The 14,851-nt window shown below is 44.9% G+C and overlaps 1 protein-coding gene and 1 long non-coding RNA gene across 2 annotated transcripts in view; one reads left to right on the forward strand and one right to left on the reverse strand.

The window, feature by feature from the left end:
* The window catches only part of sephs1 (selenophosphate synthetase 1), a 61,879-nt gene extending 54,939 nt beyond the window's left edge, over nucleotides 1-6,940 (reverse strand). The window contains exons 1-2 of the mRNA XM_078235975.1: nucleotides 6,836-6,940; nucleotides 6,316-6,672 (exon numbers count right to left, since the gene is read on the reverse strand). Of these exons, the coding sequence (XP_078092101.1) occupies nucleotides 6,316-6,508 (193 nt within the window). The 5' untranslated portion in view covers nucleotides 6,509-6,672; nucleotides 6,836-6,940. The remainder of the gene's footprint in view (nucleotides 1-6,315; nucleotides 6,673-6,835) is intronic.
* Nucleotides 6,941-7,348: 408 nt separating this feature from the next.
* LOC144508094 (uncharacterized) lies at nucleotides 7,349-13,080 on the forward strand. Its single transcript, XR_013500204.1, has 2 exons — nucleotides 7,349-7,498; nucleotides 10,799-13,080. It is a non-coding gene; the product is annotated as an uncharacterized LOC144508094 (long non-coding RNA).
* The last annotated feature ends 1,771 nt before the right edge of the window (nucleotides 13,081-14,851 follow it).

Consider the following 14,851-nt stretch of genomic DNA (forward strand, 5'->3'; position numbering starts at 1 on the left):
TAACCTAACCCGCACATCTTTGGACTTTATCGCGATCTGCACCCGTGTCCGCACAGATCGCCACTTTACCGAGACCCGCGAATGGCGGGGATCCGTTCCACGCCCAAATCGGGCACAACGACGATTTAAATGTATTTGCATGCATTTACATTGAATTAATGAACTGCCCGCCCAACTCTATCAGCATTTCCCCCTTTACCACTGCGTTTGCCGATCCGGAACCGCGCTTTTAGGGACCTGCTGAATAAAAGTCTGAATCGGGTGCTCCAGCCTCTGAAGAGCGCGTTCAGTGCTTCCAACGGCTCTCTGACTCAGATCAGTGGTGGGAGAGTGGGAGGGAGGGGGAGGCAGGTCAGATCATTCTCTGGTTGGAGGGGGGAGGAGGGGAGTGAGGTCAGATCGTTGTCTGGTTGGGGCGGGGGGGGGGGGGGGGGGGGGGGGGAGAGGAGGAGCAGGTGGGTCAGATGTATCCCTGGCAGGGGGGGGGGGGTTGGGGAGGGCCGATCATTGTCTGGTGGTGGGGGGGGGGGGGTGGGGGCTGATCGTTGTCTGGTGGGGGGGCAGGGAGGTCTGCTGCCACCCTGCGGGTGATCGGTGAGGGGGAAGGGGGCAGGGGTGGCGACTGGTCTGGGTAGTGGGGGGGTGAATAAGGGACACACACGTCACTGTCCCCCTTATCCACCACCCCCCTCCCCCCCACCAATCACCCGCAGAGTGGCAGCGGACCCCCCTGCGCCCCCCGCACCCCCACCAGAGATCCATCTGCCCCCCCCCCACCAGAGATCCATCTGCACCCCCCCCCCACCCCGAGATACACCCTCGCTCCCGGGCCGCTTTCTGCAGCTTGAGAGTGATCCGACACGGGCGCGCTTTTTCCAATTTTTTTCTAACTGCGCATGCACAGTTCAGAGCTCCGATCGTTCCGGCCACACTAAGCCCCGCCCACAGCACGAATCGGACTGGAGATGGCTAAGAGCATATGGGGGCACCTGAAAGCGGATTTCTAAGTCGGATCTGTACTACAGCCAGATTCGGCACTTAGAATGAAAATGGTAAAATCGGGCCCATAATGTTGAATAATGAAATGGCAAAACGTGTGATCAGAATTGATTAACACTGCGACAGACAGCTGAAAGTGGTACTCTATGCTGATTCAGTGGATGTTTTCCCACATCAGTCATTTTGTACTTTTCTGGCAAAAAAGTCTGGAATCTCAGTTTGGTGGCTATAATGACCTGAACCCCAAGTTTCAATAACCTAGCTCCAAAGACTTACAACAATTTAATAGAAATACAAAAACAAGTTAAGCTTACCAATTAGAAACATAGAAACATAGAAACCCTACAGTGCAGAAGGAGGCCATTCGGCCCATCGAGTCTGCACCGACCACAATCCCACCCAGGCCCTACCCCCACATATTTTACCCGCTAATCCCTCTAACCTACGCATCCCAGGACTCTAAGGGACAATTTTTTTTTTAACCTGGCCAATCAACCTAACCCTAATCAATCAACCTAATTAAAATGCAAGACAAAAAAGGATATAAGTGAAAAAGAAAGAGACAAAAGAGAAAAAGGCAAATAAATTATGTTTTGAAGCTGTTTATCATTTTAACGTTTTCTCAACAGTAAAAGCCATTGCAGATAATTCAATAGTATTGTTGCAGTTATTAGATGTTTCTTCAGGATTTCAACATGCAAGCTGATCCTTTTTAGACGAGCAAGAGTCTAACAGCACCAAATTCCTGGACAATACCAATACCGTCCGTATAAGTAACAGCAGTACATAGCGCTTGCTATTTACTTCAAACACAGAACAAAATATAGAAGCCAAATGGCCTCCTCCTGCCCTTCGAGCCTGCTCCACTATTCATTACAATCATAGCTGACCAGCTAACTCAATAGCCTAATCCTGCTTTTTCCCCATAAGCTTTGATCCCATTCGGCCCAAGTGCTATATCCAGCCGCCTCTTGAATATATTCAACGTTTTGGCATCAACTAATTCCTGTGGTAATGAATTCCACAGGCTCACCATGCTTTGGGTGAAGAAATGTCTCCTCACCTCTGTCCTAAATGGTCTACCCTGAATCCCCAGACTGTGACCCCTGGTTCAGGACTCCCCACCATCGGGAATATCCTCCCTGCATCTACCTTGTCTAGTCCTCTTAAAATGTTATGAGTCTCTATGAGATCCCCCCCCGCCCCCCCCTCCTTCATTCGTCTGAACTCCAGCGATCCCAGGAATCAGCCTGGTAAACATTCGCTGGACTCCCTCAAGAGCAAGAACATCCTTCCTCAGAAAAGGAAACCAAAACTGCACACAATACTCTCGGTGTGGCCTCACCAAGGCCCTGTATAATTGCAACAATGATGTGGAGATGCCGGCGTTGGACTGGGGTGAACACAGTAAGAATTTTAAAAACACCAGGTTAAAGTCCAACAGGTTTATTTGGTAGCAAATTGCAACAACACATCCCTGCTCCTGTACTCAAAACCTCTCGCAATTAAGGCCAACATGCCATTTACCCTCTTCACCTGCATGATTACCTTCAGTGACTGGTGCACAAGGACACCCAGGTCCCGCTGCACACTCCCCCTCCCAATTTACAACCATTCAGGTAGTAATTTGCCTTCTTGTTTTTGCTTCCAAAGTGAATAACCTCACATTTATCCAAATTCTACTGTATTTGCCATTGATTTGCCCACTCACTCAACCTGTCCACATCATTCTGAAGGATCTCTGCGTCCTCATCACAGTTCACCCTCTTACCCAACTTGGTACCATTTGTAAACTTTGAGATGTTACATTTTGTTCCATCAACCAATCATTAATATATATTGTGGGGTCCCAGCACCGATCCTTGTGGCACTCCATTAGTTACTGCCTGCCAATTTGAAAAGCACCCATGAATTCCTACTCTTTGTTTCCTCTCTGCCACCTAGTTTTCTATCCATATCACTACACTTCCCTCAACCCCACGCACTTTAATCTGGCACGATAATCTCTTATGCGGGACTTTGTCAAACGCTTTCTGAAAGTCCAAATATATCACATCAACTGGCTCCTGCTTGCCAACTCTACCAGTTACATCTTCAAAGAATTCCAACAGATTTGTCAAGCATGATTTCCCCTTCATGAATCCATGCTGACTCTGTCTGATCCTGCCACTGCTTTCTAAAATGCTCTGCTCTAAAGTCCTTGATAATGGATTGGAGAATTTACTGGTCTATAATTCCCTGTTTTCTCTCTACCTCCCTTTTTGAATATTGGAGTGACATTAGCTACCCTGCAATCTGCAGGGACTGTTCCAGAGTCTATAGAGCCCTGGAAGATGACCACCAATGCATCCACTATTTCTAGAGCCACTTCCTTGAGTACTCTGGAATGTAGATTATCAGGCCCTGGGGATTTACCCGCCTTCAATGCCATCAATTTTCCCAGCACCATTTCTCTACTAATACTGATCTCCCTCAGTTCTTCCCTCTCACTATACCTTGCATTCTCCACCATTTCTGGCATCTGATTTGTGTCTTCTTTTGTAAAGACAGAACCAATGTATGTATTCAGTTGCTCGGCCATTTCTTTGTCCCCTATTATACATTCCCCCGTTTCTGTCTGTAGGGGACCAGCATTCGTCTTCACCAACCTCTTTCTCTTCACACATCTATAGAAACTCTTAGTATCAGTCTTTATGTTCCCGGCAAGGTTACTTTCATACTGCATTTTCCCCTTCTTAATCAATCCCTTGGTCCTTCTTTGCTGAATTCTAAACTGCTCCCAATCCTCAGACCTATTATTTATCTTGGCCAATCTGTATGCTTCTTCCTTAGATCAGATGCTCTCTCTAATTTCCTTTGTAAGCCATGGATTGGCCCTCTTACCCAATTTGCTTTTGTGCCAGACAGGAGATATAGGAGATATTTAATATCTCCTATATTAAAATTTAAACAAAGTCAACTAGCAAAGCAATGAAAATTGAAAATGCTCAAAACACTCAGCAGATCTGGTGTGTGTGTGTGTGGAGAAACAAAGTTAACGGTTCAAGTCCATGACCATTCATCAGAATTCCAACCCGAAATATTCACTTTTTTTTTGCGAAAGTTACTCTCAGAGCTGCTGAATATTTCCAGTATTTTCAATTTCTATTTCAGATTTCCAGCATCTGCAGTATTTTTTTCAGTTAGCAAAGTAACTTTAGAAAGAGGCATCACTGTTCTAGGAATAGGAATGATGTGGAGATGTGGGTGGCACGGTAGCACAGTGGTTAGCACTGCTGCTTCACAGCTCCAGGGTCCTGGGTTCGATTCCCGGCTCGGGTCACTGTCTGTGTGGAGTTTGCACATTCTCCTCGTGTTTGCGTGGGTTTCCCCCGGGTGCTCCGGTTTCCTCCCACAGTCCAAAGATGTGCAGGTTAGGTTGATTGGCCAGGTTAAAATTGTCCCTGAGATGCGCAGGTTAGAGGGATTAGCGGGTAAATATGTGGGGGTAGGGCCTGGGTGGGATTGTGGTCGGTGCAGACTCGATGGGCCGAATGGCCTCCTTCTGCACTGTAGGGTTTCTATGATGCCGGCGTTGGACTGGGGTAAACACAGTAAGAGTTTTAACAACACCAGGTTAAAGTCCAATAGGTTTATTTGGTAGCAAATGCCATTAGCTTACGGAGCCCTGCTCTTTCGTCATGATGAAGGAGCAGGGCTCCGAAAGCTAATGGCATTTGCTACCAAATAAACCTGTTGGACTTTAACCTGGTGTTGTTAAAACTCTTACTAGGAATAGGAAGCCATTTAGCCCCTTGAGCTAGGTCCAACAATCAACAAGATCATGGCTGGTATGCAACTTAATTCCATATACACTCCATTTATCCCATTTCCCTTAATACCTTCAGCTAGTAAAAATCTAACAATCTCAGATTGAAAATGAACTGATCCAGCATCAACTGTCATCTGCAGAAGAAAGTTCCACACTTGCAGCGCTCCTTGCATGTAGAAGTGCTTCCAAACCTCAAAACTGAAAGACCTGACTCTAATTATTTTAGGCACAGTCCTAGGCTGCCCAACCAGTGGATATAGTTACTACCAGTGATCAGTACTCCTTGATAACTTAAAAACTTGAGCAAAATCACCTCATGACTCGCTGAATTCCAGGGAGTAAAACCTCAGTTTGGCCAACCTTGTCTTGTGATTTAACCTTGGGAACACATAAATCTAGCATTCTGCTAGATTTACGCTGTGCTACTTCCAAGGCCAATATATTCTTCCAAAGGGGTGTTTCCAGAACTGAACGCTGTACCCCAGGTATGGTATAACCATAGCTTTGGATATTTATAAAGAACAAGGGAGTTATCTCCAGTGTTCAGGTCAATATCTATCCTTCAAATCAACATTACAAAAACAGATCAGCTCGTCATTAGCACCTTGCTGTTTGTAGGAGATTTCTATGTACAAATTGGCTGTTGCATTTCCTACATTACACTTTGGGATGGCTTCATAAAAAGCACTATACAAATGTCATTTTTTCCCTGACCACCCCCGCCCCCTGTATTCCAGTCCTCCAGATATAAACCATAAACCATTAACTTTTTTGATTATTTTCTGCATGTGTCCACATTTTAATATTGTACATGGACTTCTAAGTTTCTCTGGAGCTCTGCCGTTTCTTGTCTTCCTCCATGCAAACATTCATTTTAAAGCTCCCATTCGTCATATAAACATACAGTGAAACATGTGCCTTTACAGTGATAAGAGAAATGTTTGTATCACACACTTTGTTCATTTCTGAAACATGCAAAGTGTTAACAATTGTACTGCTTAATCGTATTTTGCAAAACAAATTCAGAGTTCCAAAATTGAGTAAAAACCATAATTAACCATACCAAATATACACATATGCTTATTTGATGCAGGGACTTTGAAGGGTTAATGAATTCCACTGCTGTACAACTTTTCTTAAAAAGACATACATACATTGAACAGTGAGAGACAAGGTTTCAATTACCACCATTTGAAAAACCCTAATTTAACCCAAAGATCTGAAAAGTGAAAGAATGGATAAAGTGGGGCAGAATATTGGATTTTTTTTGGGAGGGAAAAATAAAGTAGTTGATCTCTTTAATTAAAGCGAGATTGGACCGGGGCGGGGGCAGAGAGAGAGTTGGCATTAACTTTTCACCTCTTTTTTTTGTTTGCAAACCCTGAAGGAGGGGGAGAGAAAGAGAAATAAGCGAGTGTGCAATGTGCAGAGAGCACAGCAGAATAATACAAGCTGCAAATGCGGATTCCAGTTTTAAATTTCTGCAAAAGGGTATGCAGACTCACCCAGACGGGGCATGACTGCCCCCAGAAACTGCTCATCCTCCTGGTAGTGATTCTCCTGCAGGGCCTCCAGCAGCTTGAGCAGGACATCCTGCGGCACTTTGCACCCCGTCCCCTTCAGCTCGGCGAAGCGGGTCAGACGGAAATTCTTGTCCAACTCATAGTGCTCCGGATTGAACGTTTCCCTCACCGACATGGTCAATGATTCAGGTACGTTTTGGCGTGCATATAGAGGTTAGGAAGCAGTGTGTATGTGTGTGCGGATATATATTATATATATTATGTATATATTCACTCTCAACGCTTTAAAAAAGATGTCTCTTCTGTCGCCCTCCTCCTGCTCTCCGCCGAACCTGTGTGCTGAGAGAGACATTGAGATGGTTAAGGACAGACTCCTGTGGGCGCTACAGGGTTAAAATGCCGCTTCTTTGATATTTTGCCGGCCGCTCGGGGAGTTTTGTTTTTTGGTTAACGGTCGCGGTTTAAATTTTTTAACCCTCGATGGTTCCACTCGGTGCCTTACCTTCGATCCGCGCGCGCCTCGGCGGGCAACCCGGGCACCCACAATGCCACGCGCGGGCGGGGGTCGGGCACGCGCGGGCCCAGCGGCGGCGCGCTTCCAAGCCCACCCACCCCCGTGCACGCGCGCTCCATCTCTTTGACTGGCCCCGAAGTGGTGCGCACGCGCACTGCGGCCGAATGCGCGCGTGCGAGCCCGTCTGCCGGCCGGTTGAGCTCAATGCGCACGCGCGCTAAGCCCGTCAGCCGGTTCGGCCCAAATGCGCAGGCGCGACGGTTCCAGTGCGGGAGGGACTTGCAAGCTGACAAGACTGGCCTGGCGGAGGGAGCTGATGCGCAGGCGCAGCAAGTGGCGGCCGTCGCCGCGGCTTCGACTGCCGGAGTTCACGCAGGCGCACACAGGCTATTGGCTGACTGAGGGGGAGGTCGGCGCACGCGCAGTGGGCACAGCCAGCCGCCGCGACCGTTGGCTGCTGGAGCGAGCCCCTGTGTCACGCGCCTGCTGGTCGGTTTGCATTTCAAAAAGCAAACTCATTCGGCGCCTAGTCGCCGACCCGAGTGGGAGGTAGGTGTTGTCGCTGACAGCGGTCGCCTCCTCTCAAACGGCTTCTTTGTTCTACTTTGCTCACCTATATAGTTCTTGGGGGAAGCAGCGGGGAAGTATGTGGTAGGCAATAATCTTTTCTGAGGGCTTGGGTGCCGGTACCTTTAAATCGGGCAAATGGCGCCTTTTATTTCCATCCCCTTTAAGAGGTCATGGCAGAGAAAAATTAAAGGGATTGGCGCAGTTCAATCGAAAGAGGTCCACTTTCTTTCTGTATATAAATAGAATGCGATCCTCGGGCAATGAGACTGTTGCTAAGTCTCTCATAATTAAAATGCACATGACAGGTGTATTTTTATAGCGTGTGTGGGTGGTAGATGCGACCCTTTTCTCAACATCTCTGCACCAGAGAGGGTGCCTGCACTCTTAAAGGGAATGTCCCATCGTGCTTGCGGAGAAAATGGTTTATTATCGGCCCACTTTTTTTTTAAAAGGGACTAAAAGCTCCACTACATCAAGACACCCTCAGTGTTGAAGGCTATGCACTCATTTGTTTTCAATGTTGCTGTGTTTCAATTTAATATTTTAACTTGCAGTGTTTGCTGATACTTGAACTCGTTGAGAAACAGGCAACTGAAAATGTGTTGAGATTTATTATTTGTGGTTTATCAATTAGTGCTAATTATTGTGTAAAAATGTAGAGTAGCTGAATATAAATTTCTATTTGAATTAACTCAACTATTGGGGGAGGTAGTGGAAGCAGATATGATAGTGACTTTTAAGGGGCGTCTTGACAAATACATGAATAGGATGGGAATAGAGGGAAATGGTTTCTGGAAGGGTAGGGGGTTTTAGCTAAGTTGGGTAGTATGGTCGGTGTGGGCTTGGAGGGCCGAAGGGCCTGTTCCTGCAATGTAATTTTCTTTGTTGTTATTTTAAGGGATGTACAGTAAAATTGCAGTGAGTTAAATGCAAATGATGTGAAGTTCTGGTTATGTTGAAGTTATGATGTGGAGATGCTGGCATTGGACTGAGGTGAGCACAGTAAGAAGTCTCAACACCAGGTTAAAGTCCAACAGGTTTATTTGGTATCACGAGCTTTTGGAGTGCTGCTGCTCCTTCATCAGGTGGATTACACTTCTTCTCCACCTGATGGAGTAGTGCTCTGAAAGCTCATGATGCCAAATAAACCTGTTGAACTTTAATCTAGTGTTGTGAGACTTCTTACTGTGTTGAAGTTGTCATCAACCCTGCCACAAGGATAGCAAATTCCATCGAGCGATACCTGGGATAAACTGAGATTCTGTGCTGATAACTCTGGATTTGCCGAACTTGTCAAAGATGACTGTGCTGACCACTTGGAGCAGAGTAAGACAAAACAAGTGCAAAATCGTGGACTGCGAGACAAACCATCATTTGCTATTGCAATTCTCTGAAAGGATGGGCAAAATCTGCCAGTATGGCTAAACTTGTGAGAAAGCTAAAAGTGTTGTCGATCAGAGAGAAAGTGAAGTTGGTACTGCAAGTGGAAAACCATGGCGCAAAGCAGAAAGGTGATATCACAAAGGAGTGGGAGATTCTGCCATCAAGTTTGTCCACCATTATGAAACACAAGACAAACATCTTGGAACAGTTCAAGAAGCAGGCATTCTCTCCAGCGAGGAAGCGGATAAGGACGGCTGCCTATCCTGACAATTAAGAAGCTCTGTCAACCTGGTTTAAGGCAGCCTGAGCAGAGAACATTCCCATCTCCAGTCCAATTCTGCAGGAGAGGTGAGTTACCCTGGCAAAGAAGTTGGGCCACATGAAGTTCACCTGCAGTGATGGATGACTGGACCGATTCAAGACCTAGCATGGCACAGTCTTCCACACAGTAAGCGGTGAGGGCGTGGCGATTACAACAGCAATGACAGATTGGCCCCAAAATGGTCTCGCCCACATTTTGAATGAGTATGCATCACTTTTCAGACCTGTCGAACCGGACTGTTTTACTGTCTTTGCCAGACCACCCTTTGTTTAAAGGTGAAAAACAGAGTCAGAAATGTGTCACTGCTATGGTCTATTCCAACATGGATGGCACTGAAAAGCCACCGCCTCTTATGATAGGAAAGTCCAAGAAGCTAAGTTGCTTCGTGAATGTCAAGACACTCCCCGTACAGTACGAGACGAACAAAACTGCCTGGATTACCTCCAGTATTTTTGAGGCTTGGATCAGATAAGTGGACAAAACATATCAGCAAAAGGGAAAATGATCGTCACCAGACAGCTGTCCTGCACGCTCCAACATCACTGGCCTCAAGCATCCAGCTGATGTTTTTATCTCCCACCACCACGGCCACGCTCCAGCCAATGGATCAGGGGATTAGGAGCCTGAAATGAAAACCCACTCCTGATGGCAGCTGCTCTCTCTGGTTCTTGAGGCCATCAATAAACAGGAATACGATCCAACTGTACTAGAGGCATGTTCATGATGAGGAAGGCATGGAAGATGGTGACAGAAGCAACACTTGCCAACAGCTTCTGCCATGCTGGGTTCAATCAGGTTACAACTGCACAAGATGCCAATGAGATGGAGCAGGAGAAGCCAACCAACCTGATGAGCAGGAACCTTTTACTCGCCTGCGGGAGAACAGCATGGAAATTCCAGCAGAAACAACCATAGAAACTTGCATGGCAATAGATGATGCTGTGTGCTGCAGGACAGAACTGACCAGTGATGCCATCATAGATGTAGTACGTTCTTCAGCTGAAGACGCAGATGATCCCAAAGACTCCAATGAACATCTATCTGCTCACCAGCCTGTTTCCCTCGCTGATGCCGCAAAAGCCGTAAAGATGCTCCAGGACTTTGCAGCACAAAAATACAGAAAATGTGTTTGACTACATTGACATTGTGGACTGTATCTCACACCTGCAAAAGACAGCATGCTAAGCAGAAAAAGATTCGGGGGTTTTTCCAGGGCTAACTCTTGGTTTTTCAATGCAAAACTTTGGCCTTTTACAAGGTGTGAACAAATCAAATAAAGACTTTTTCATACATTCAGTGCTTTACTGTTTGCATTTGGTATTTGAATCTGTTGTTTTTGACATGGACTGTGTGTTTGTAGGCATATAGGTTACATAGAGACATATTCATGTGGGAATGGGGTTGTCTCAGCCATCACAAAGCTCCTTGTTTAACATGAATTTGTGGGCGGATCACCTGGGATTTGACTCATCGGGATTCTGTTTTTTCCCCCAATTAAGTCAACATACAATAAATTATGTAGTATCAAAAAATCAAGGTTTTCTATAGTTAACTTTGCTGTAAGAGTTTTATATTTTAATAATTATTTATCTACATAATGCAGTTACAGTAAAACATCCCAAGATGCTTAACCAGAGCAATTAAAACCATTTTTGTTTCTTTTTACACCGTCGAAGAAGGAGAATCAGAAAAGATGAATGCAAGCTTGATCAGTTAAGTTTTTAGGAGTATCTTAAAGAGGAGAGAGAAGGAAGAGAATGCAGAGCTTTGGGCTAAGACAATAGCGCAGCCACCAAAAACCAGAGTTGCAGGAGTACGTAGATTGGGCAGGAAGAGATCATGTAGATGACGTGGTATGAGGCCATGGAAGGATTTGAAAACCAAGATGAGGATTTTTAAAATCCAGTGTTGTCACGGGGAACTGGTGAAGATCTGCAAGTGGAGTGATTGAGTAAATTTGGAATTAGTTTAGATACAGGAAATGGAAATTTGGATAAGCAAAAATTTAGGTTGGAAGATGAGAGGAGCCAAGACATCAATGGAATGATCAAGCTTGGAGATCTTAATTTCAAATTCCACATCCATTCTTCTGTGGTTTCCCCCAGCCCCTCAGTGGCTCAAGATTCCTCTGCTGCTTCAATTCTGGCCTCTTAGACATCCCGAATGTTATTTGCTCCAGCATTGGTGGCCATGCTTATAGCGGCCTGGGCCCTAAACTCTAATTCCCTCCCTTTAAAAACCCGTCTGCTTTTCTTTTCTCCTTCAGCACGCTCTTTAAGACCTACCTTTTTTGATTAGTTCCTGTTCATTTTTAATATTACCTGATGCTTGATAACACTCCTGTGAAGACCCTTTTGAACATTTTTACCAAGTTTAAAATTCTGTACAACTGTAACATGCTGGATGTATTAGGAGGAAGTTGAAAGACTTTAATTTATCAACAGTGTGGCCTGGGAGATATAGACTGCTCTTCTCCGAGTGAAGAAAATAGCTAAACAGCTACCTTCCCCTTTCTGCTTTGAGGCAGTCTACCAAAACAATTCTTTAGTACTGTGTCCTACCTAGAAACAAAGATGCTCAAAAAATGAGGTAAAACAGATATGATAAATGGTGTCACAAAATGATAGGATGTTATTAAAATGAAATGAGTTTTGCACAAATAAAATCAAACTGCCATGTATTTTGCAAACCATGTCAGGGCAGCAACTAAGAAAGGATGGAAAAGGAAAGATAGGGAGCAGTGTTCTTGCAATTAATACAATTGGTAGTCAGTGCTGTGAGCCAGGAAGCAGTTTCAACACAAATGAGGTGTTGAAGAAGCAGCAGCGAGAGAGAGAGATACAGCCATCTCCAGGAACCAGTTCAGCCAGAGATTAGGGGCTGAAGGCAGCAGGAGAGAGGGACAGCCATCTTTGGGACTCGACTAGAGATGAAGTGCTGAGGGCAACAACCAGTTTGTGCAGAAGATTGTTTTCTTCACTGAATATAGGAAGGATATCAGAGGTAGGTTCTTCACGCAGAGTGTGGTTGGGGTGTGGAATGGACTGCCTGCAGTGATAGTGGAGTCAGACACTTTAGGAACATTTAAGCGGTTATTGGATAGGCACATGGAGCACACCAGGATGGTAGGGAGTGGGATAGCTTGATCTTGGTTTCAGATGAAGGTCGGCACAACATCGTGGGCCGAAGGGCCTGTTCTGTGCTGTACTGTTCTATGTTCTATGTAATTGAAGACCATTCTCTTGCCCTGGTCACTTAAGATGTCTGGTGTGGAAATCATTGGCTTGATTTTGTTGTCTGGGAAATTGGGGTCGCAACAGAATTTGGGATTTATGAGGGAATCGTACTTTTGGATTTTGTGCTTAGTGTTAATTTGTCAAAGTATAAGATTGTTCTTTGCAGAGTTATTATCTTCTACTTTAATTTTTATTTGTGATTTAATGAAAGATCTGAGTTCTCAGTTTACATAAACGCTTCTCCCTAATATCCAAAAAAAGAACAGTACATCATGGGAAACTGGTGTTCAGGTTGGAACATTCTCGCACGTAACATCAGCAGGGTTTCGTGACAATTGTGGCCATCTCCAAGAAAAACAGTGCTGAAGATGGACAATGGGCCAGACATTATCTGAAAAAGAAAATAGATTCACATTTGCATGATCAGACTTGATTCTGTTTTTGAAAGTTGTTGTTTGATAGAAAAACTCCATATGAGCAACTGGAACTGCAAAGTAGTTTTTAAATAACTTTTTACTTGGATGTATGTATATAAATCAGTATTTGAACCATGTACTGATAACCATATAAATTGTGCAGTATATTAAACAATTTTTAAAATATGCCTCCTATACATCAGAGGTGAGCTTGGATCACAAATGAATGTCTCTGTCACCTACCTTGTATCAACAGCAGCTGTAAATTGGTTATTTATCCAACTCTGCAATAAATACTGCATAACATTTTTTTGGGGTTGTGTTTTCTGCACTATCCAAAAACACTCCGGAATAATATGCTATGAAACCTTAAATATCAGGTAATAGTATTCAAATATTTTCCAAAATCAAAACCTGGAAAATGTTGGTGCTGATGGATGGAGGTGGTGATGTAGTGGTATTGTCACTGAACTAGTAATCCAAAGAACCAGGATACTGCCCTGGGAATCTGTGTTCAAATCCCACCATGGCAGATGGTGTATTTTGAATTCAATTCATTTTTTAGAAAAAACCTCTGGTCATCATTAGACTTTTAATTCCATTGTCGTAAAAACCCATTTGGTTCACCAATGTCCTTTAGGGAAGGAAATCTGCTATCCTTGCCCAGTTTGGTCTACATGTGACTCCCAGGTCCACAGCAATGTGGTTGACTCTTGCCTTCCACTCAGTTCAAGGGCGGTTAGGGATGGGCAACAAATACTGGCCGTACTAGCAATGCCCACATCCCATGAAGGAATAAAGAGACTTTGTAATACATTCCCTGGAACTCTCGTTTGCTCTGTTTCTATGAAATCTATATGTCAGGACCTTTATATGATCAATACAGTTAAGGTATACTTTCCATCTAGATATTTCTCACCAGCATGGTGGTTAGCACTGCTGCCTCACAGCACCAGGGACCCAGGTTCGATTCGCGGCTTGGGTCACTGTCTGTGTGGAGTTTGCACGTTCGCCCCATGTCTGCATGGGTTTCCTCCAGGTGCTCCGGTTTCTTCACAGTCTGAAAGATGTGCTGGTTAGGCACATTGGCCATGCTAAATTCTCCCTCCATGTACCCGAACAGGCGCCAGAGTATGGCGACTAGGGGATTTTCACAGTAACTTCATTGCAGTGTTAATGTAAGCCTATTTGTGACCCTAATAAAATAAACTTTCAACCTGAAAACATATCTCAAACTTGTGTGCTAGAATAGGAATACTCCTCCAATTTGTATGCACCAGGTGGCAGTGTGTGTTTTGAAGGTAATAAATGGAGCAATGCTTTGACTTGCACTTTTCTTTCTGAGCGGTAGGTACACTCACGGGGAAAGGCTTTGGTTTGTAAGGATTGAATCACTACAGTGCAGAAGGAGGCCTTTCGGCCCATCTAATCTGCACAATCCCACCAAGGCCCTACTCCCGTAACCTCACATTTACCCTGCTAATCCCCCGGACACTAGGGTCAATTTGGCATGGCCAATTCATCTAACCCGCACATCTTTGGACTGTGGAAGGAAACCAGAGCACCCGGAGAAAACCCACGCAGACACGGAGAGAATGTGTCGCCCATAGCAGTAGTGTGTTTTACATTGTGAACTTCATTCATTGCTCACACGAGCAATTTGACTTCTGTTTAAAAAATAATTTGGCAGACTGTTTCTTTGGGGAAGAAGCAAAATTACATTTGCACAAGAGTTATTTGGTGTATTGGAAGCAAAATTCATTTTTCTTGATTTTCTCTTTGGAACTCGCTGCCTACGAGGATGGTGGAAGTAAGAACATAAGAACATAAGAACATAAGAAATAGGAGCAGGAGTAGGCCATCTAGCCCCTCGAGCCTGCCCCGCCATTCAATAAGATCATGGCTGATCTGACGTGGATCAGTACCACTTACCCGCCTGATCCCCATAACCCTTAATTCCCTTACCGATCAGGAATCCATCCATCCGCGCTTTAAACATATTCAGCGAGGTAGCCTCCACCACCTCAGTGGGCAGAGAATTCCAGAGATTCACCACCCTCTGGGAGAAGAAGTTCCT

The sequence above is a fragment of the Mustelus asterias genome, chromosome 19, assembly GCF_964213995.1.
Source record: "Mustelus asterias chromosome 19, sMusAst1.hap1.1, whole genome shotgun sequence".
In the NCBI taxonomy this organism is placed as follows: Eukaryota; Metazoa; Chordata; class Chondrichthyes; order Carcharhiniformes; family Triakidae; genus Mustelus; species Mustelus asterias.